General features: G+C 49.3%; 1 protein-coding gene across 2 annotated transcripts in view; it reads right to left on the bottom strand.

Annotated features, from left to right (window-relative positions):
* Positions 1 to 19,954, bottom strand: part of GDPD4 (glycerophosphodiester phosphodiesterase domain containing 4) — a 39,092-nt gene extending 19,138 nt beyond the window's left edge. Inside the window, exons 1-4 of one of the 2 annotated variants that reach the window (XM_087757580.1) lie at positions 19,506 to 19,954; positions 5,084 to 5,292; positions 4,081 to 4,184; positions 2,938 to 3,031 (exon numbers count right to left, since the gene is read on the bottom strand). In XM_087757580.1, coding sequence (XP_087613706.1) covers positions 2,938 to 3,031; positions 4,081 to 4,184; positions 5,084 to 5,266 — 381 coding nt within the window. In that variant the 5' untranslated portion in view covers positions 5,267 to 5,292; positions 19,506 to 19,954. The remainder of the gene's footprint in view (positions 1 to 2,937; positions 3,032 to 4,080; positions 4,185 to 5,083; positions 5,293 to 19,505) is intronic. The other variant, XM_009476487.2, reaches the window with a different exon arrangement.
* Between the last annotated feature and the right edge of the window lie 1,085 nt (positions 19,955 to 21,039).

Here is a 21,039-nt window from a genome sequence, read left to right as displayed (position 1 = left end):
AGCCAGCAGTGTGCCCAGGTGGCCAAGAGGGCCAATGGCATCCTGGCTTGTATCAGGAATGGTGTGGCCAGCAGGAGCAGGGAGGTGACAGTGCCCCTGTGCTGGGCAGTGGTGAGGCCGCCCCTCGAATGCTGTGCTCAGCGCTGGGCCCCTCACCCCAAAAGAAGGCCATGGAGGGGCTGGAGCATGGCCAGAGCAAGGCAGCGAGGCTGGGGCAGGGGCTGGAGCACAAGGCTGGGGAGGAGCGGCTGGGGGAGCTGGGGGTGCTCAGCCTGGAGAAGAGGAGGCTGAGGGGAGACCTTATTGCTCTCTACAACTCCCTGCAAGGAGGCTGTAGCGAGGTGGGGGTCGGTCTCTTCTCCCTAGTAACAAGCGATAGGACAAGGGGAAATGGCCTCAAGCTGCACCAGGGGAAGTTTAGGTTGGATATTAGGAAAAACTTCTTCACCAAAAGGGCTGTCAGGCATTGGAACAGGCTGCCCAGGGAAGTGGTTGAGTCTCCATCCCTGGAGGTATTTAAAAGATGGGTAGACGTGGTGCTTGAGGACATGGTTTAGTGGTGGGCTTGGCAGTGATAGGTTAACGGTTGGACTCAATGATCTTAAGGGTCTTTTCCAGCCTTAACGATTCCATGATTCTATGAGTCCTTCTCTGAAAGGAGCCCTGCTGGGATGAGCATGGCCAAGCCACAGTTGTCATCACAAGACCCTGCATGCAGGTGTGCGACCATCGTATGACCCTGCATGCTTTGAGATAGTGGGAGCATGAATGGTGGTGGTGATTGCTTTCCTCACTCCCCTCTCCTTCAAGACCTAATCCTATGTAGGTAACAGCTCTGATGGTTTGGGGCCTCATGACTCCCAACGCTCACTGCTCAACATAGATACGTGCAGCAATCTTGCCAAATGAGACACGATGACATGGTGATGCAATCAAGCAGGGCAAGTGCCCTTAAAAATACCCAGTAGCTTTGGGTGGGTCGCTTAACAGCTTCATGAAAGCAATGAGCAAATGGACCCTCACTGCAGGGGCTGTCCCCAGAGCAGAAGAACCTCTGAAGTGTTTCTCTTATAGGACTTGTCTGATCCAAACGCCTTGTATTCTTTCAGGTTTATCTGTTTCACCCTCCTGAGGAAGGCAAGTGCTGTTAGCCTCATTAGATAGAACTGAGATGCTGAGAGGAGGAGGATGTGTCTACACAACAAAGAGTCTGACCAAGACTGAACTGAACCATGTAGGACACCAATTTCGCCTCCTGTTTTCCATCTACATATCTGGCTTCACTTTGCCCACCATCTGCCCTGATAGCTTGCAGCCATCACATCCATGCTGCCAAAGACATGAAACTCCTTTAAGAAACTCCACTGCTTGGAAACTGGCTCATGTTTGGATCCAGACAGAGCATGACTGAGCTGACACACCAGCCCCAGGGGTCTTCAGGCTCCTCGAGCCCAGGAAATCATCTAAAGTCCATTTCTAGCATGTGCTATGATGGGTGAGTCTGATCCTGAGCTTGACTCCAGATCCACAGCCTGCTGAGTTATGGTCTCAGAGGCATGCATGTCACACGGGCATCTCTGGCAAAGCTCTGATTTGCCCAAAGTAGCATTGCAAATGCCAAACCACCCACACTGTCCCATAACCACTGGGGAAGCCAGGTAGGCTTTGCTGAATAACAGACGTTTAGCCTTGAGCCACCAGGGTGTCACAAAACCCTCGAAATTAAATATTGTTATTTGTCCTACTCAGAGCTCAGTCCGCAGCATTTATGATGCTATTGATCACTGTGGGTATGGCCAAGCAGTTGCCCTATTTATCATTTTGGTATTTTATTGCTAGCACTAGAATAAAGTCAGTATTTATTTGCACTTCAGCAGGGACAAAGGACCCCAGAAACCTGTTGCGTTAGGCACTGCATGAACAAAGCAAAAAGAGATTCCCTGCCATGAGCAATTTACAGACTGACTATATGATGACACATCAGGGAACGGGTAAGAACAGCAGGAATTGATGATAAAAGCTGGTTGTCTTGGTCACAGAGGTGAGTCAAAGCTATAACCTCATTGTCAGCACCTGGCATTTCAAAATGAACGTTGGAGCAGCCATGAGACTGATCACAGACTCCAGTTCCTGGAGTTAAAGTGATTTCTTAGTCTATAGCTCTGGATGCAGAGGGTGGAAACACAGATGCAGATCTGTCTTTATTTGGGGGGTCCCTATGAGAGAAAGGACAGGGAAAAAGGATGACTAGGTAGAAATTTTAGGAAATGCTTGCTTTTGGTGTGTTTCCAGTAACCAAAGCAGACAACAGATCAGAATTCTAGAGAAAATTTCACATGATTTGGAAAAGTGAAGATTTCAGGAAGATTACCTCTTTGGGCATAAAGTTCAGGAGCATTTTGTGACCACGTCTGCAGTATCTACCTGGAGAGAAACCCTCCAGCAAAGCAGACAGAGTCAAGGCAGCTTCAGTGACAAAGTTCCCCTTCTTCTAATCAGCATTTTTATTCAGGATTAGAGGAATAACACAGCTTTGACAACTTATCACCACCGCCACATGACTTGGAGCCCCATACTTCCCTGCTGTCAAAGCAACAATCTTTAGCTTCCCCTACATCTAAATCCAGCCACTGCTGGCTTGGCTTTCCTTGGGTTCAAGGAGAGACTGAACACATTTATCAAAGGGAAATCATCGAGAGAAATCACAGAAACTACATCTGGCTCAGAGACCCTGAGAGCTGAAATTGGTCATCTGCAGGTGGACATGGGGAGAAAGTACCGTAAACACTTGGTGTGTTCCCAGTCTTCCCCTGGTATCCACTGTCTAGGGATCATCCGCAAGGCTAGGCTGAGTTTTTATCTGACCCATTAAAGCCATCCCTATGTTTACTTTTTAGGACTATAAATCATGGCCAGCTTACAAGGAGCTTTACTTACCAATAACAGCGTGATGTATATGAACAAGATTGAAGCCACAATCAGGAGAACGAGAGACCAGAGAAACCAGAAGCCCAGATTCCCATAGTTATACCTAAAAAGCAATAAAATATTATGGTACTGTTTGTGTTTAGCACATGGCTTGGAGGCGAAAACAGCCCTGTTCCTTGAAATTTTGAAATTTTCAAAGCAATAAAACAAAGAGGGACGGATGAATAACCTACCCTGTAACACGCAAAGTGGTTCAGAGCCTCCTGCCCCAAATCCATGATTTCATTACCCACCAGACCAATACCCCAATGTGCTGGGGTGGTAAAATACAGGACCAAATTGATGGCCTTGCTCCAGAGAGCTCCTAGCCTGACTGTAAGACACAACAGATAAGGCAGCCTGGGGAAACAGTAAGATGACATGACCCAGGCCAACAGCCCACCTTGTCTGCTTGTGGTTGTGCAGGGCACTGCAGCAAAAAGGGGATTTGAATCAGGTTTTGAAGGAGAAAACACCAGAAAGCTGGAGGAGCTGCAGAGGGATTGCCCAAGGAGAGAGAGAGAGGGGGAAGCTTTACTTTTTACCCAAAGGCTCAATAAGGATGAGTAATATTATTACAGCTTTCCTCCCCATAATATCTGAGCTGTTTTAATTTAATTTTAGGGGCCAGATTTGCATAACTGTTACCTACGTACTGCAGAAGGAAAGGATTTGCATAAATCCCTGCCAGTTATTTCTTACTTTCAAGCCTGGGAACATGCAATTCTCTTTGCAGTGAGATAGCTGGTGCAATGCCTCTGATGCCAGCCACTACATTCCTTCAGAGGGAACGGGGAGGGGGGAAAGACTCAGAGAAGGAAAGGGAAGAGCTATGTAGTCCCCTTCACTCACAATTTTTGTGATGCTGGTTCTCCCCTTTCTCCCAAATTCACACTTAAAAACTGTAGCTAAGCAAAGTGCGGAGTCTCAGCACCTCTGAAGTCACTGGACATTCAATTTGGATGCTGTAACCAAGAATTTAAGGAGCCAAATCTTTGGCTCATGGCTGAAGTGCCCTGCTGCAGCACAGCTGCTGGGAAGGATGCTTGTCTCTTCCCAGCCACCCTGGGGACCTGCCCAAGGAGTGGGAGAGGAGAAAAAGATGGTACTTACCAGTCAAAGTTATTGTAGTCATTTTTCGCTTCACCCCACATGTACAGAAAGACCAGAGAAAAGCAGAAAGCTCCAACAAGCAATGGGAAAAACACGCATTCCCGCTGGAGAGGGAGAGGAAGGACAAGTGGTCAGAGCCTTATCTACCCTAAAGCAATCAGAGCAAACGGCAGACACTTTTAGGATGTCCATAGAACATGTGGCTTGGTGCTGGACATCCAAGAAGCAGAGATGGAGATGACTTCCCTCCCCTGTCCTCTGTGACCAGGGGGGTGGCCTCAAAAGCGTATTCTGCAGTATTTATTTGCAGAGAAAACAGATCTCATGACTTTGCAAATGAACAGGATTTTAACCACCTCCTGTGAGAGGGAATTGCACTATGCTGCAGCCCTCTACAGTATTTACTGCACACCCAGCCCAAATTTTCCTCCTTTAATTTGATCCTATGGCTTTGAGATGTTTCACTGGCCTGGAGGGTTTGGTGCAAGGTTCTTAGAATCATAGAATGTCCTGAGTTGGAAGGGACCCACAAGGATCATCGAGTCCAACTCCTCTCCCTGCATAGGACAACCCCAAAATTCACACCATATGTCTGAGGGCGTTGTCCAAATGCTTCTTGAATATTGTCAGGCTTGGCGCCGTGACTACATCCTGGTAGCCTGTTCCAGTGCTCCACCACCCTCTGGGTGAAGAACCTTTTCCTAATGTCCAACCTAAACCTCCCCTGGAAGATCTTCCTGCCATTTCCTCAGGTTCTAAGGTTCTTTCCTACCACCACACATTGGTTAGCTGCGTGGTGGCACAGACAAACTGACCCTGCCATGGAAACACAGCAATACATCAATCTCTTAGAGCCAAAATCTAACAACCCAACAGATCTCAGTGGGCTCCAAATGATGCTGGGCAGGGATGCCTTTGGCCCATGGCATCAACCACTTGTCAGCTTGGACTGACCTGTCCCTACGCAGAAAGCAATGTCTGTACTGATTTTGAGCTAATTTACCGTCTTGCAGCAGCATTTCCCAGGCTCGGTCCTTCCACGCTGGTACCGCTTCCACCGGCAGCTATAGAAACCAGCCAGGCAGGAGATGAAGGGCTGATGCTCGTACCGCTGTAGCAAGTGCCGTCGTACCACCTTCAGCTTCCCAAACTTGAGCCTCTTGAGGCTGGTGGAACTGGCCTCCATCTGAGTGGCTTTATCTCATCTTCCTCCTGAAGCAAAACCACAAGTTTTACGGGGCGACTGTAACTCTCTTTTCTTTCTGGGTAAGTTTTTCATATCAGAAAAAAGAGAAAGTTTTCTCAAGAGGATGCTGCAACCAGCAGGGAAGGGTGCTGAAGACACCCCACCTAATTTTATATACCTAAGCGAGATGTCTAACAGAAAAGCATGGTCATTGCAAGTCCCCTCAGCAGTCAGTGGTGCTCCTGGTTGGAACTGAGGTGCTCCAAATCACCTCTGAGGGAACCTCTGCCTCCTTTTGACCACACAGGGAGCTCTGGGAAATGAAATCACTAACTTAAGCACTCTGTGCAGATTCACAGCTTATGTCAGGTGAACCTGAGCCTAGGCTTAGCCATGGGAATTAATTCAACATCACCGTGACCTGGCTGCTTTTGTAGGAAAGGGACTAAAACTCTCCAGGTACGCAGGTCTCTTGTCCTAGCAAAACTGCAGCACTGCAGAGACTGATCCCTTAAGAAAATGTTGTTTCTTGACTGAAATAACTTTACTTGGCACAGTTTTTCAAAGGTAGAAAGAGTAGCTGTAAAGGTGCACACATGGGAGAGCTGTTCATAATCAATATTTTAAACAAAAAACTTGGCAGTAAATTGCAACCAATGTAGTTACCAGTGAAACGGATAGCACGGGGGTTGTGCCAGCAAAGAGTGGTTCACCCGGCACGGCACTATCAAGACTACAAGGAAAGATTTAGAAAAAAAAGTCTTGCATTGGCATACAAAGAAGCACCATTATCCAGCACTTCCTTAGCATACAGAGGTAGACAGAGACGTTTTTCTGTTGCGTTAAAAAGTGCCATGTCCAAATCCAGGCATGTCTGCTGCAGATTCCCAGCCTAGAACCCCAATTTCCCTGATTTATCTGATGCAATAACAAGAGTGAACAATTTGCTGCACTATACACATGGATGAAATGCACAAGTAAATTGTTTGCAAATAACTCAGAGCCCAGTGTGCCTTTGCAGAAATCAGTGGATAAATCCTTGCAAATTGACACCAATCAGTTTGCAGAAGGCACAAATAAAATGGAGACACAAGATGCAAGTTAAAACTGAAATGATGCATCCCTGGTACCCTTTCCAAATGTCCCAGTCTGTTGGCAGCTGGGGTGCAAGGAGAGAGGATGGGAATGAAACAAAAGGGGTTTCAGTTTGGACCGCTACTAACCGAGCAGTGCCCAAGCGTGCCGTGCCCTGAATGCTTTCCTGAGACAGATGCCCATCCAGGACAGTCACAGGGAATCACACACTTGTGGATGTGGTGGGGTCAAGCCATCCCTAGAAGATCAGCAGTATCAGATCTGGGCACCAGTAGGTCACCCCATAGTAAAAAATTGATGCCAATCTCATGTGGCAAGATGGTGATCCTGCTCTTGAATTACCCAGAGCACAGACGGGGGGGTGCGGGTGTTACGGCCCTGGTGAGTGGTGCAGACGACAGCTGATCCTGCTCTCCTCATCAGCCACCCTCAGGTACAGCTGGCATAAACCCAGCAGTTACCAAGTTACCCCAGCCACATCTTTCAAATACATTTGAACCTTCAGAGCTCTTACCAGAAGGGCGTCACGTGCCATGGGATTGCAGTATTTGTTACCTCCTATGCGGATCCCTAAACCATGAGTTGCCCTATTGCTGAACCACAGCATCAGTTCTTCCCCCGCCCTTCTCCTTCAGCAAAAGGAATTCAGGACACTGGATCAAAATCCACAGTTTTGCTGGCAGAGGCCATGAGGTTTGTTACTCACATTCCTGGTGTGGGCTCGAGGCTGATACATCAATATTTACCTATGAGCACATAGGATTTGACAGAAAAACAGAGATAACAGGGAGCTCAAAACACTGTTAGCTCCATCTGGCTGGCTACAGCAGCATGTCAGGTGTTAGTCTACCCCTTATAAAAATTGCCAATGATGGAGATCCCACCAGCTCCCAAGATAGGCATTAAAAGGTTATTTCGGATTTTTTTGCCCAAAGTCCAGTCTCCTGCAGTACAGTTTAAGCCCACTACTTCATGGCCTGTTCATGGTGGATATAAAGAACAGTTTAAACTTTTCCTCTGTTACACATCTCACAACTGTTTGGATGTCTTCCCCCAAGCCAACTCTAGACTGAACAACCCCAGGTTTTCTAGTCTTTCTTCAGAGTTCATGTTTTCTCTGCCTCAGAGCATCCTCGTATGGATTCTTCTTGCATTTCCCATGGTTTTTGGCACATGGTAGCCATAATAGGACGTAGTGAACAACCCACAGCCCCTCCAGGGCAGACCTGTGTGCCCATAGCACAGGCTACTCAACACTGGCAGCATCCAGTTTCTCTTGTGTATATCAAACACATCATCTGGCCTCGGTCATCTGAATGCTTAAATAATTCACCCTGAACTCACCCCCAGTGGCAAGGGAAAGGTGTTTTCAGCTTTATGCACCAGAGCACTTAAGAACATCTCTATAATTAAGAATTTAATGAACTCCTGCCTTAGTCTTTCCTGTAAGTGACCTCTCCAAGCCCAAGGGTTGTTGGGGAAGGGCCCCTTCATCGCAGGGGAGGCTGGGGAAGGAGGAAGAGAGGAACACAGCCTCCTTTCCACAACCACCTCCATCAGTCCCTAGCCCTCCCAAAAACATCAGGCTGGCCAAAGAAGAACAAGAACCTTTGTGTCTCATGTCCCTTCAATCCTCATTGACCCTGTTGTCCAAGATGTTTACCAGTACCACTATAGCAGTAACACCTTTCACTATCAAGAGATTTAAAGAGCTGAGCCTGGGCACCTCAAACAAGGTCCTCAGGGCATGGTGGCACCCAGCCCTTGCCAAATTTTGGGAAGCAGCGCTTATGAGGCTTAAGTTTAGGCATTTGCGTTTGCAAATTCTGTGTCCAGGAAAACAATTATTTGGAACTGTTTATAAGAAGGACTCCATGACTCTCTCCCATCTTTTGCCAGCATCTGTTCTTACTAGGGGATGAGAGCTACTGTGGATGAAATCCTCCTCTGCTCAAAAGAGAAATGGCTATGCACAAAAGACCTTGCAGTCACCTGCCAGACCCATCCAGAAAGAGAACTAGAGACCGACAGAGGCTAGAGACCAAGGAAGTCAATCTACCTGTTCTATCACATCTAGCGGGATCAGCAAGCTCTCATCCAAAGCAGAAACCGCTCTGCCAAGCCCCAGGTCGTGACTTGACCCAGGGCTGCTCCTGCTCCCTCTGAGCATATGGGACGCACATAGGAAAAACCAAATGGGACACTTGGAGCCACTCTGCCCCGCAGCTGTAGGGGCCTGCTGGGTCTCTGCTGAGGAACAAAGCACGGGAGATGCTTGAGACCCCAGACAAAAGGCAATGCTTGTGTGTAGATGCAAAGGAAAGAGTTGACAGGGACAAGGAAAACCAGAGCCAACGCACCAAATATTTGGGCTACTTCACTCTGAAGGCAGTGACTCCTAACAGGAGCTCATCTCCCTCTGCAGCTCTGTGGGATGCAAGTATCTGCGATGCATTTACACCGTGCTGTTGCTGGTATCAGCAAACACTCCAGTGGCGACTCCAGGAGAAACCCCTCTTAGTGGTGACAAGTCCCATGTGAGGATGAGGAAGGCAAAGGCAAACACAAGGGCAGCCAGAAAGGTCCTTCTCAGCTTAAAATGTACTCAGATCTCCAGGCACTCCTTTCTTCTCTTTATCGGTGTCCTTCCAGAGAAGTATCACTCCTTCCCTTTTACCTCCACACTTTCTCCCAGGTTCAGGTGCACCTCCATATGCTCATATATTGTGTTTAGTTTAATGCAAACTCCCTCCTTACACCTCAGCCGCTCTTCAGGTCCCCCCTGACCCTCCATCCCACAGTTTCCTCCTTGCTCACAAATTACCAGCCTGCTGTTACAGCTGCGGTGAGGCATTCAAAAGCCATAAAAATGTCTGTCCCAAGGTCGGGCTGAATCTGCCGTGCCTCAGATTGCATCAAACATTGAAGCATTTGAATTCACAAAATCTGGCCCTAACAAATATCCCAGCATCTGGACCCAGCAAGCGCTTAAGGGACAAACACCACCACAACATACCGTAGATGCAGAGGCCAAAAGACAGGAGGTCTGCATTAGGGTTTGGAGCAGTTCAGTCACTGCCATGAAGTAGCAAGAGGCCTTACATCTTGCTTTGCATCTAGATTTGAAACGGAGTGCTCCTAAAATTTAGAGGTCGCCTGCAATCCCTGCCCATCTCTGCCAGGCAAAGGTAAATGGATAGAGGAGGAAAAGAGCAAACCTGAATCCATTCACTGGGAAAGCCATGGGAGCAAACAGCAAGCAGGAAAACATGCATCAGGAGGAGAGCGAAGTTTAGGACTCCTTAGCAAGTGAGCTGTGAAAGCGGTAACATATGTTTTTCAGCTCCATAAACCCAAGAGATCTCAGGTCTTTCCCTTGCAAACAGAGACTTTGTTTGCTCGCGGATAAGAGTCCCCGTCACTGCAGGCAGTTGGACAGGGCTGCTCGTTTCCCACTGCTTGACAGAGAGTGAGGAAAAGCATGAGAAATAGCCCCGGGGGGATGATGGAGGAAGGAGCAGGGGAGAAATAGCAGGAAACATATTCAGCTGCACGGGCTGAATGCAGCAAGTACTGCAAGCGGAGCTTGCTTGAGAGGCCAGAGCACGAGCAAGAGAGAGTGCCCTCATCTTTTTTTCATGCTGTAAAGCTGGGGCATTCATCTTTCAATGGGTAAACAGGTACAGCAGCCAAATCTGGCATTGCCCTATAGCTTTTTCTTCGGACCTTTTAAGTCTATGCTTGCTCCTTTTCCTTTCTTTCTCCTGCGTTTACTCAGCTTTCTCCAACACAATATCCTACAACGTGTGGGCAGGTGGGTGCAGGGCCCTTTCCAGGTATTACAAACACACTTCAGCTGCAGGCAGAGATTTGGAAAGAAAAATATATGGGTACCAGCTGCCTGATGAGGGACATGGAGATGGTTATTTCTCAGCACGGTGAGCTTGCCCTGAGCATCTTGATGGCGTATGAAGCATGATGCAGGCAGGATACAGGAGTGATGTCCACTTTGTCCATGCCACCATGTCCAAGGGATTTGGAGAGAAAGCGAACCTCATGCTAGGCAGAAGATGTGCCTTGAGCCTGAGCTGAGCCTCCCCGGCACCTGCAGCTCCCTTGTGTGGAGACTTCTGGTGCCATCCCACCGCTCTCTGGAGCATCGTTTCCCACCCTTCCGCCTGGGAACCTTGCACAGCATCACACCAACAGATGCAGAGGAGTAAAATCAACCTCCTGGCAAGCTGCTGGTTGATCACCATCACCACGAGCTGCACACAGAACTTGCCACCAGCCAGAAAAGCTCAGCAAAGAGCATCTCTTAAACCTGCATTTCTACTTTATGGAGTCTGCCCAAGGATCTGGATCACAGCCTAGGATCCTTTTTATTTCACCATCATCTGCCTTCAGTTTCTTTTCAGGGAATTAATGAGGTTTCACACAGGAAAGGAAAAAGGATCAAATAAAATAAAGCTAGACATAATCTCCCTATGATAGGAAATATACTCTATATCCCTTCCTTTCCCTGGCAGATAATAATTATAATTTATCACTAAGACTTTCAACAGTTTCTTTATAGGCGCTAATTATACCTTACTTCTGTGTGGGATCCCAGGGAGTACGTGCAGCCTGGGACAAACACGTGCAAAGTACGTCTCATGAATTGATTAGCTGTTGGCTTTGAGGTGGAAGATCACAGCCATTAGCACAGAGAAACAACAGGGTTTAACACAAGAAATAATGAACAAATGTGGAAGTGGAAGGGGTTAACAAGGAATAACTGCTTCTGTGACTGCAGGGACAATATTTCTCCATTTCATTTGTTGTAGTACCCCTCCAACATGCAATGGCTGTGGTTTTCAAGGCTACAGGGAGGTTTCCACCAAGGTTAATGCCCTGTATTTTGTAATATGCCACCACACGCTGAACAGACACAAATAATCAAGCCCATTTCAAACAAATTAACCTACAAATACAGCCGAAATCTTGCATCTGTTAGGATCGCACAAGGAGTTATCCCCATCACAGAGGACTCTCTGCGCTGCGGTCTAAAGGCCAGGCACCCAGCAGGAGCTGTGCTGGAAATGCGTGGTGTGGCCTGCTCAACCCGCAATCCCTCGTCTGTGGTCGCATGCAAATGCTTTAAGGCAAGATCTGAGGCAACCAATCGATTCTGTGGGGTCAGTTTGACAAGCCCTTGAGGAATTCCCATTGCTGGGGATGAGTGATACGGGTTTGGTAATGCTGCTACCAGGCCCAAACTTGTACACATAGCCCTGCATGGTGATGCAAGCCTCACTCCAAGGTAGGATCTATTCACCTTAAAACAAAGCCAGACGTTGGCCGTGAGAATTTAGGGTAGAAAAGGCACCTTAATCCCTGGCTTTATTCCAGAGCGACCATCATAGGAAATAAAGCTCCAAAGCTGAATCCCATTTTTGCACAGATCACTTTTTCCTCTCCCCCAACCCTCCCCCAAAACTGTTTGGTGTCTCTCTACTCCTTCAAGGTACCTCTCTCAATAGTCTCTCATGTTTGGAGCATGTTTGTCCCCAGTGTCTCGTCCCCGGGATGACTCATTATCCACAACCACTTGCAGAAACTTTGTTTAATCATAATCATCTTCATTAGAAATTACAGCTGGTTTTCTTCATCTTCAAAGCACTTTGCAGGCTATGTTAACAAATGCGTGCCCAGGACATTATTGGCTAAGCCTCAGAGCATTTACAATGGATTTTATAGAAATGCTTTCAGCTTCGTGTGGAAACAGGCAAGGGGAAATCATCGTGTTTGTAAAAGGGTCTCACGGCGCTATAATAGATTTTCCCTCTTGCCTGCTAGGAGCAAAATGAGTGTTTTGAATAAAGCTGATGAATAGTAGCTTAAAAAAAAAGGGGAAGAAAAAGAAGGGGTGGAGAAAGACTTTTCACAAATGACACAGCTTTGGCTGGACTCAAGCACATTCCCATCCATTATTATCAGTCAGAAACTTCCCAAAAGGGCCTGGTGGGTTTGGTTCTGCAGAGGTTTGTGTGCCACCGGCATCCCTCCACTGCAAGGAGCAAAGATGTGGGTCTGGCATAGATGGGGACGATTTCAGCTAGGGAAGCTTTCCTTTGAGGGGAAATGGGAGGTTATTCCCAGCACGGCTGTTCAGTGGGGTCTAGGTTTAAATTATTTTTGACTGAGAGCTTCCTTCTAGAGAGGTCCACTGCACCTACCTTCTAGAGAGGTCCTCCCAGCCCACTCTGCTTTTCTTCTGGAAGGTCTTGCCCACCCCAACCCTCCTTGTAGAAAGCTGCACCTCCCCCTCTTCCTTCTAGAAAGTTCCAGCAGTCCCAACTGTCCTTCTAGAAACTTCCACTGCACCACTCGAGCAAAGGTGGCCACCTGCAGCCACCAGCCCAGCAGGCTTGGTGGCCATCAGGCCATGCCAGCCCCGGGGTCTCTGTGGTCCCAAGGACTAAAGCTACAGCTGCTCCATCATGGTGGGTCCAGGTGATGAGTGGGCAGGAGACGTGCCAGCCCTTGCTGCTCCGGGGAAGGGATGCTCCAGCCCCAAGGGGAGGAAAGGGTGACCTGTGTCCAACCCAAGGTGCTCTCTTAGCCCCAGGTGGCAGCAGTTGCTGATGGCTTTATTGATGGTAATGAGGGAGAGGAGATTCTGGCTGAGGACAGCAAAGAAGCCCCAAAATCCAGCATCAAATACTGACCCAAACACAGCAGAATTTTGTACTTTCATGTCTGTTTTCCATATTCTCCTCTGTACTAAAATGTGGATAGGGCCCAGTTTGGCCCTGGAAGGGCCCCAAACACTCTGATACATCAAAAATTAGCCTTAAAGGAGGTCAAGAACAGCGAGTTTCCAGCTGTGACCACATGGAGACCTTCCACCACCCAGCCAGATGTCGCTCACAGCTGGCAGCAGCGAGATGGCCATGTCTAGGTGTCATTTTGCTCACCTAAAGAGGGAATCAGGAGCATCGGTGAGCTCATACCTCCAGGTCAAGCCTGAAAATGAAGACTCAGCATGACCAAATTGGGGTGAAATGCTGCTCCCCACACTGCAATGTGGTCAACAGGAGAAGGGAAGAGTTTTGTCCTCACCGCACTTGTGGCCATGCAACATCACCAGCAGTGATGGATGCAGCTGTGCTCAGCTCATCCCCGTGCAGCACATGGGGCCCAGCCCCGGGCTTTGCCCCTGGGCGGCCTTCGGCTTTCTATGAAGTCGCTCTCCCACCATTGAAAAGCCACCATGGGGAGGCAAAAAGTGCTGCCACAGCTCAAAGCCTGCCTGGGGGGGGAGGAGGAGGAGGAATAAATCCCTTGGAAAAGAAAAAAAAAGGAGCTCAGAAAGGGGGGAAAATATTTCTTTGAAGATAAATCCTACTTTGTGCAGTTCGGCATGCCCTGGCTTGGGTCCCTCTCTGCTCCTGTGAAGGCCTAAGCGGCTCTTTGTGCCCTGCTGTTAAGGGGAGATGAGGCGATTGGGACGCAGCGTGGGGGACCCTCTCCAGCCCCACAGCCCAACCGAGGGCAGCACACCGCCGCAAGCATCGTCTCCGAGGGAAGACTTTGTCCGTCGGCCAAGAGGAGGGAAGAAAAGAGGTTTGCAGATCACATACCTCTGCCCAGCAGCTCTGCAGAGCGCTATTCAGCCCGAACAAAGGACGGGGGCCCTGGACGGCCACTGCGCCGAAGCCCCCAGCGCTGGCCCTCCCCCAAGCTGCGGGTGTTAAAGTTCAGACCTTGGAGCAAAACATCCCTGCAAGGAGGGGAGGAAAAGGGAGGAAAGGATGCTTTCTGTGCCACTGGCCAGAGGTTCCTCTGTTTAGTTATCTACAGCATCCAAATGCATCAGGGCTGGCCCACTTTTGCACCATAAGAATGTGTTTCTGCTGTTGCCAGAGGAAAATTCTTTCTAGCTAATTAAACACTACCACATTTCTGCATAAGTCATCTCGGAAAACTTTTGAACACACTTCAGAGCAAAAGGATAATCCGACACACAAGACCCATGCTCAAATCCCCTGACCTAAGACCAACCTACAGATGCAGTGGAGCCATCACCCAGATCCTCAGTTTCCCAACTTAGGGTTGCGCAAACAGCAGCGGAAGAGGACTGTACAGCTCATTTGATTTTCATCCATCTGCTGGTGTGAGCCACGGAGTATGCTTAGCAAGGCAGGAAGATCAGTGGGCTTCATTGCCTGGACATCATCCCATGCAGACAACCTGTGGGCAGACTCTTGATGGACGTCCTTAGGGCCCAGGACACCCAGCACAGTCAGCTCTGCCGGGTCAGCGCCCAGCAGCACTCACATCCCAGCAGCCTGGAGGAAGGGAACAATTTATTTGGTTGCAGAGCTTGGGGGGGTGTTTTCACTCCTCCCCTGGACTTCCTCGAAGAGCGGCTGGACTCATCTCCTCTGTGTTTGAGCAGTCACCCTGAGCTCCTGGTATAGCCAGTGAAAAGAAATGGGCACAACTCAACTCATCCAACTCAACTCATCCAAGCTGCCTTGGTATGAGCACCAATGCCCACAGCTTCCTGGAAGACGCCCCTATAGAAAAGCTCAGACCAGGCAGATATCAGCTACTGGGATGAGGAAAGTGTTTGCCAGGATCTGGGAAAGCCAGGCACCGCCAAGCACACGGTGGACCTTGCCCTGCTCAGTTTTTCTGTACTCAGTTTAGTTCCTCCAGTGCTGGGAGCCAGCCCTGGATGTCTGTGCCTGGGTCAAGGCACAAGGGCTCTGCGGTTACAGCTGGCAGTGACAAGCATGCACCAGCTCGGTGCCAGGAGCCAGCAGGGAAGCCTCTGACATCCCATACAGGCTCTCCTGGCACCGGCCCTGGTGGCACTTCCAGGTGACAACATTTTCTGGATCTTTGCTAAAGCCCTTCTCACCTGTAAATCATGTTTCACTTCCTTCCAGCCCACCCAAGCACCCCTTTCCAAAGAGCAGTTTCTGCCATTTGCATCTCACCCCCAGCTCCTCAGGGACAGAGGTGCACAGGGCCCCCTGTTGTCACCCAACCAGCAGCATGGAGAGCCCAAGGACACCCCAATGCCTGTGGGTTGTCTCCCCCTTGGCTGTGGGTCTATCCCTGCTGCCATCCAAAGGGCAGCCACAGAAATTCTCCATGCAGGGTTACATGAAGCACTCATGGGGACCGCAGATGGTCCCATTGGTAGGACCACATGGAAGACACCAGCAGGCTTATTGAGGGCAGTAGTTCCCAACCCTACAGTGCCTCATTCTCACAGAAGGGCCAAAAAATCATCCCCAAAAGCAGCATTCACCATGAATTGCAGAGGAATATGGGACAGGCTCAGCTTGGTAGCAGGTTGCCAACTGGCAGCAGGCAGGGAAGGAATAGGTCGCAGTGGCAAAGCACTAAGATGGGGGGGAAGGAAGAGGTCGCAGTGGTAAAGCACTAAGATGGCGGCTGGATAATCTGGGGGATGGAGAAGGTAAAGGCTGGTGTCGTACACCTGCATTTCTTGCAAGAATTGGGTTTTGTGCAACCAAAAATTCTTAAAAGCTTTGCAGGGAAAGAGAGCACTTAGGAGAGAGCCACCATGACCCCACAGAACCTTTCTGACCGCTTTAAGGCATGAATCAATTAAAGCAATCACAGAGCAAAGGTTAATCAGTAGCAAGTACATTTTAAGACATAAGTAGTCTTCTAAAAAGCAATTGCTCTTGCCAATTTCCCCCCTCTCCCCCTTTTCTAAAATGTCTTTTATTTCTCCAGCTCTGGAGACCTTCCAAAATAAGTTCAGTGATTAAGAAGAGCAGCTGGCGAAAGGACCGGACTGAATCAGTGGTGGCAGCCGGGGCCACGGGAGCGGAGAGGACTGGGCCCATTATTGTCACAGAGGCTCGGTGCTGTACAAACGTCTTGGGGATTGAGAACCTTCCAGGGGCTTCCAGCCTAGCTAGAGCAGGTGGCGGCTGGAGAAACAAGGAATTGCTCACAGTTGCATTGGAGAACAAAGGAAATGAAGCGGGAGAGTAAGGAAGGGACCGACTTCAAAGCATCTCTACACAAGCAATGAGACTCCAGCCTGAGTGTGCAGGCATACGGTGATGCTTCGACCTGCTCCCGTGCTGTGCCCTGCTTGCAGATACGTTCTTCCTTCTTCTTGCACCCAACAGTGGAGTTGACATCAAAACCGCCCCCATGGGCAGCAGCCACAACCTCATCACACGTGTATACATTCCCCCCACCCAACCCTGCCCTATCTCCCTGTCTGCTGCTATTACAGTGCTGCCTGCTGCTATAGTGCACCACCACCGCAGTTAACTTCTTGCCCCTCTCACCCTTCCATGCAAGCGCTGACTACAGAAAAGAGCTGGCACACTGTGGTGGCCCCAAGAGCCTTCCCTTGGCACCAGAACTGCAGAGGATGAGTCCCAAGACAGGGTTCCTCATCTCTCTCTTGCTACAGCATCGTGTGCGCTCACATAGACTACAGCTGCCCAATCACCAGAAAGGACCGGGGCCAGGAGCATGGAGAGTCCATCCTGACCCTCATCATGCTTAACACAGCATCTTCCCTGGGGACACCACAAAGACTTGCAAAGCAAACAATGCCAGGAGAATAGGACCAATATGACATCAGGACATGGGCATGTTCAGCCTATTCAACCCTCTAAAGTATCTCTCCTTCTTCTTCCCTCCTTTTTCCTGGAGCAGACAAGAAACGCAGCAGATGCCAATGTCCTGCTGGTGGGGAGTCACAGGGAACATGAGCCAAGGCCACCCTCCTTTTACTGGGATCTTGTGAAATGGCAGCCCCTCAGCCACCAAAAAAAGCAGCCATCTGTGGCTCCTCCTTGAATGCAGCTGGGAGAGCAGTATCCAGCACATGAAGAACAGGATGAGGACAAGATGCTGAAGAGACAAGCACCTGCAGGCAGCTTGCTCAGCTCTCTTGCACAAGGTGTCCGTAGCTGGAGTAGAGGTTGCAACGTGGAGCCAAGCCTGTGCTGCCCTCAGGGCTCATCCTGCCATGAAGGCACAGTCCAGGGTGCATCACAGGTCGTGTCTCCAAGCTGCTTTACCCACGCCGGCTCCCTTTCCTTCCAGTAAGATCTGGAGCCCAAAGGATCTTCCCAACTTCTTATCCTATCTACTCTTCTAAAAAGTAGCCCAAGACCCTCATTTATCTCACCCCACAGAGGTTTCTGGGGCAGTCCTACATGCCAAACCATAGGTGGTCACTCCAAGATGAGGTACAGACCTCTTCCTTCAAAATATCCCAAGATGTGGAGTTAGGTTTGGACCGAAGCCAGGCTCTTGCTGCACGCATGCCCAGCGTCGTAGTCTGCAGGGAGCGACCATCGCGGAGCTCCCTCCAGCCTGTCCCCCACGCAAAGCCACCGAGCTGGGACTTTGCCACTGGGCAGGACCTGCTCCACGCTGCGAGGAGGCAGGAGCACACGTGTCTCAGCTGGTGGGTGATGACTTCTGAAGCCATTTGCACGCAACGAGAAATGTTTGCCCAAATTAAAATTCTGGGCTCTCACACAGCAAGGAAATGAAGAGCACATTGTCAAAGGACCACAAACTTAAAAAAAAAAGCTTTCTCTTATATTTTGGCTGATACTTTGTCACACTAAGCACGACTGTACCGTAACAACTTGCACAGAGGCACTTTGTAAGCCGCAGGTAGTCTCACAACAAGCTACCACCACCACATTTAAAGAACTGCATTTTCGTCCCCAGAAATGACGCATAAAACTCAAAAGACACCATTCGGTCACCTTCTCGGTCCAACATCATGGTATAAGAAAGTCACAGGACCAGTCATGAAAGCCAGCTTTGTATTTCTCTGCAGTTTTCAAATTGCCCTGGAAATCTTGCACACCTTTTAAACATTTCAATAGCAAAGTTGGAAAGGAAGAAACAGCTTTGGCTCCCTTCACATTCAGAACATTTTTTTAATTAAAATCCAGCTGGTCCCATGGTACGTTATGCTTTTTTGGTTGTTGTTAAATGCAGCTTAAAAGCTTTGAGCAGCTGTAGGAAATTATTTCCATTCTCTCTTGCCCTTCCACCTGGTATCACGTGCCGGAGGATAAGTCCTGAGAGACGCTATATTGTAAGGTCAGGATTCCCAAAGGAAGCACAGAAGTGAAGAGGAGGTGATGTACACCACGGGCTGGACCTCCAGCTAATCAAAGTTTGCACTATCCAACCCAAAGCTGGTCAGGTGCCGGTCCCCAGGTTCGTATCAGCTGAGTGCCCGACCCTAAATTAAAATTCACTCTTTTCTAGAAGTGAAAATTCCCCTGTTTCACTGCTGATTATGGTTATGCCTACAAATAATGTGGAAGTATCAGTAACAGACTAAAGCCAGGGTCAAATCCTGCTTTCAGCTGCGAACCGAGCTGCTCTCCAAACAGTTGCCCATCAAAACTCCCAGGGTGATGTGCAGCGGCGGGGCAAACGTTGGACCAGAGGGTTGCTTCCAGCCCTTCCAACCAGGTCCTGATTATTTACAGCTGTTCCCAGATGTTACTCTTTCACGGGTTATTTGTTCCCGAGTCAACCTCCCCGTTCACACGCTCAGCGAGCTCAGGGGAAGAAAGAGAGAGGCTCCTTTCTCCCTTTTACTATGGAAACAGCCCTTTATCCCAAGCATTGCAAATGCTCGGCCGCCGTTTCCCTCCCACCGCCACCCCAGCAACCCCACCAGCCACCCACCGCTCACGTCTCATCCCAGCTCCTGTTTCTCCCCTCAACAGGTCACAGCCAACTCATCCAGCACGGACCCCGACAGCAAAGCTGGACTGCTGAGCACCTTTGCCTCCCCAACCAGCCATCAGAGACTCCCCCTGCTTGCAAATCACCCCTTTCGCTCCCCTTTTGTTACCGGTTCTCCCCATTCTCCGGCTTTTCGGGCTTTGTTTCTCGCTGCAACCCAGGCAGGAGCTGGGTCAATCGCCCGCTGTCGCATCCCAACCAACAAACTCAAAAGTCCGAAGAAAAAAACGGAAAAGTCAAAGAAATCCCCCCCCCCCCCCCCCCCCCCAGTGCTAACTTTTAGAGCAGGCAGGAAAGAGCAGACAGGGATGTATTTCACCAGGCAGGAGCATCTTTAAGAGTTAGGAGAGAGGAGGTAACTTACCTCGCCGGGACGCACATGGAGGGGTTATTTTTGCTTTCTGCCGCACTTGGGTTGCTGTGTCCTTTGCTTGTGACACTCCAGGACCTGAATGGTGGCACCGCTGTGTGACACCCAGTATTAGCGAGGCTGCTGGAGCTGTCCCTCCCACGGTAGGAGGGGCCACACGGGGCTTAATGAATTCGGTCCCCAAGGCTGGAAAAATTAAAATCTCATCATGGGACGTGGGCAGCTGCTCACCGCATGGCTCTGGGAGATGCCGGGGACTCGCAGGTGAACCTGGGTTTGATTCCTCCCTTGCCCACCCAGAACAGGAGAGGCTGGTATTCAACTCCCGCCTCGGCAGAATTAGGTGTCCAAAGGATGGGGTCCGAGGAAATATCCCAAAGGAGATTTGGGCAAGACGTGTTGTCGCTGACACTCAGAATTAAAACTCCCGAACCTCCTCCAGGGAAATGTTTCCCACGGCTGTAAGCCCCAGGCAGGAATCCACTGCACCAGATTTCTGTGCAACCCTGGATGCAAAAACTGCTTACTTTACTTATTTTTTGCACAGTTTTGGGCTTTAATATCTAAATCCTATTAGAGACATAACTTCCTTTGGAGGGGGAGAGGGGGCAGGTCAGCACAGCAAAAGCAGTTTGTGCAGTTGTATTTTGTAATCTCCCATGTGCCCGGGACTTTCAGAGAGGCATCTGTGAAGTTTCTCGGGCTTCGTGGAGCTCTGCCTGCTCCTAAAAAGCTCTTCGCTGGATGAAGGGCAAAAGAAACACCCCCTCCAGCCCCGGAGGGCTCTCTGAAACACCACTGCCATAGTTTTTTCACCCCTGTCGTCTCTGATGTTGGGGTTTTTCTTGTTGGATGAAAAGACGGATCAGAGGGTCCCTCAAAAGCAAAATCAGCAAACTGCCCTTGCAAACAGAGAGGGGAAGAACAGGACAGAAATGGTGGCCCAGCAGTTTTTGGGCAGCTCACATTACAAAGACAAACTTCTAATTAGAAGATGAACTACAGAGATGACAGCCTGGTTCACTCTGAAACCTAATGACAAGTAGAAGGCATATGAAAGTTCCACTTTAAAAGCAGTATTGCTAATCCTTACTTAGCACTACATCCTAAAATAGCATCATCTCCCTTTGGAACTGAAATATCAAATAAATTAGGGAACCTCAAGGTATGAAGGCAGAAGCAGCTGTTTTTATTGCTGATCATCTTCCAGCTAATGCTCAGCTGGCTGGAGTAAAGAGGCATGGGATCATGTGTGAGCCTCTAGAAATATTACTTGCTTTATGGAAACCTGGAAACCTGATAAATAGGGCAGGAAAGGCTGATGGCACTGATGAGATGTAGGGAGCAGCACCAGCAGCTTTTCCAGGCACCTTGCAGTTTTAATTTCCTGACTTGATCCACTGGATTTTCCTCCTTATATATCTGTGGCCATGTTGAGCCCAACTTCATCACGGGACCATGCTAAGATCCTGAAGGTCCATGGCCAGGGGAGGCATGGCATGGGGGCAGCCTGGCAAGTTTAAGGAGC

The sequence above is a fragment of the Nipponia nippon genome, unplaced genomic scaffold (assembly GCF_047370975.1).
Source record: "Nipponia nippon isolate SJK-2023a ecotype South Korea unplaced genomic scaffold, ASM4737097v1 scaffold_2, whole genome shotgun sequence".
NCBI lineage: Eukaryota > Metazoa > Chordata > Aves > Pelecaniformes > Threskiornithidae > Nipponia > Nipponia nippon.
Note: the sequence above shows the minus strand (reverse complement) of the source record. Positions and strands in the feature narration are given on the sequence as shown.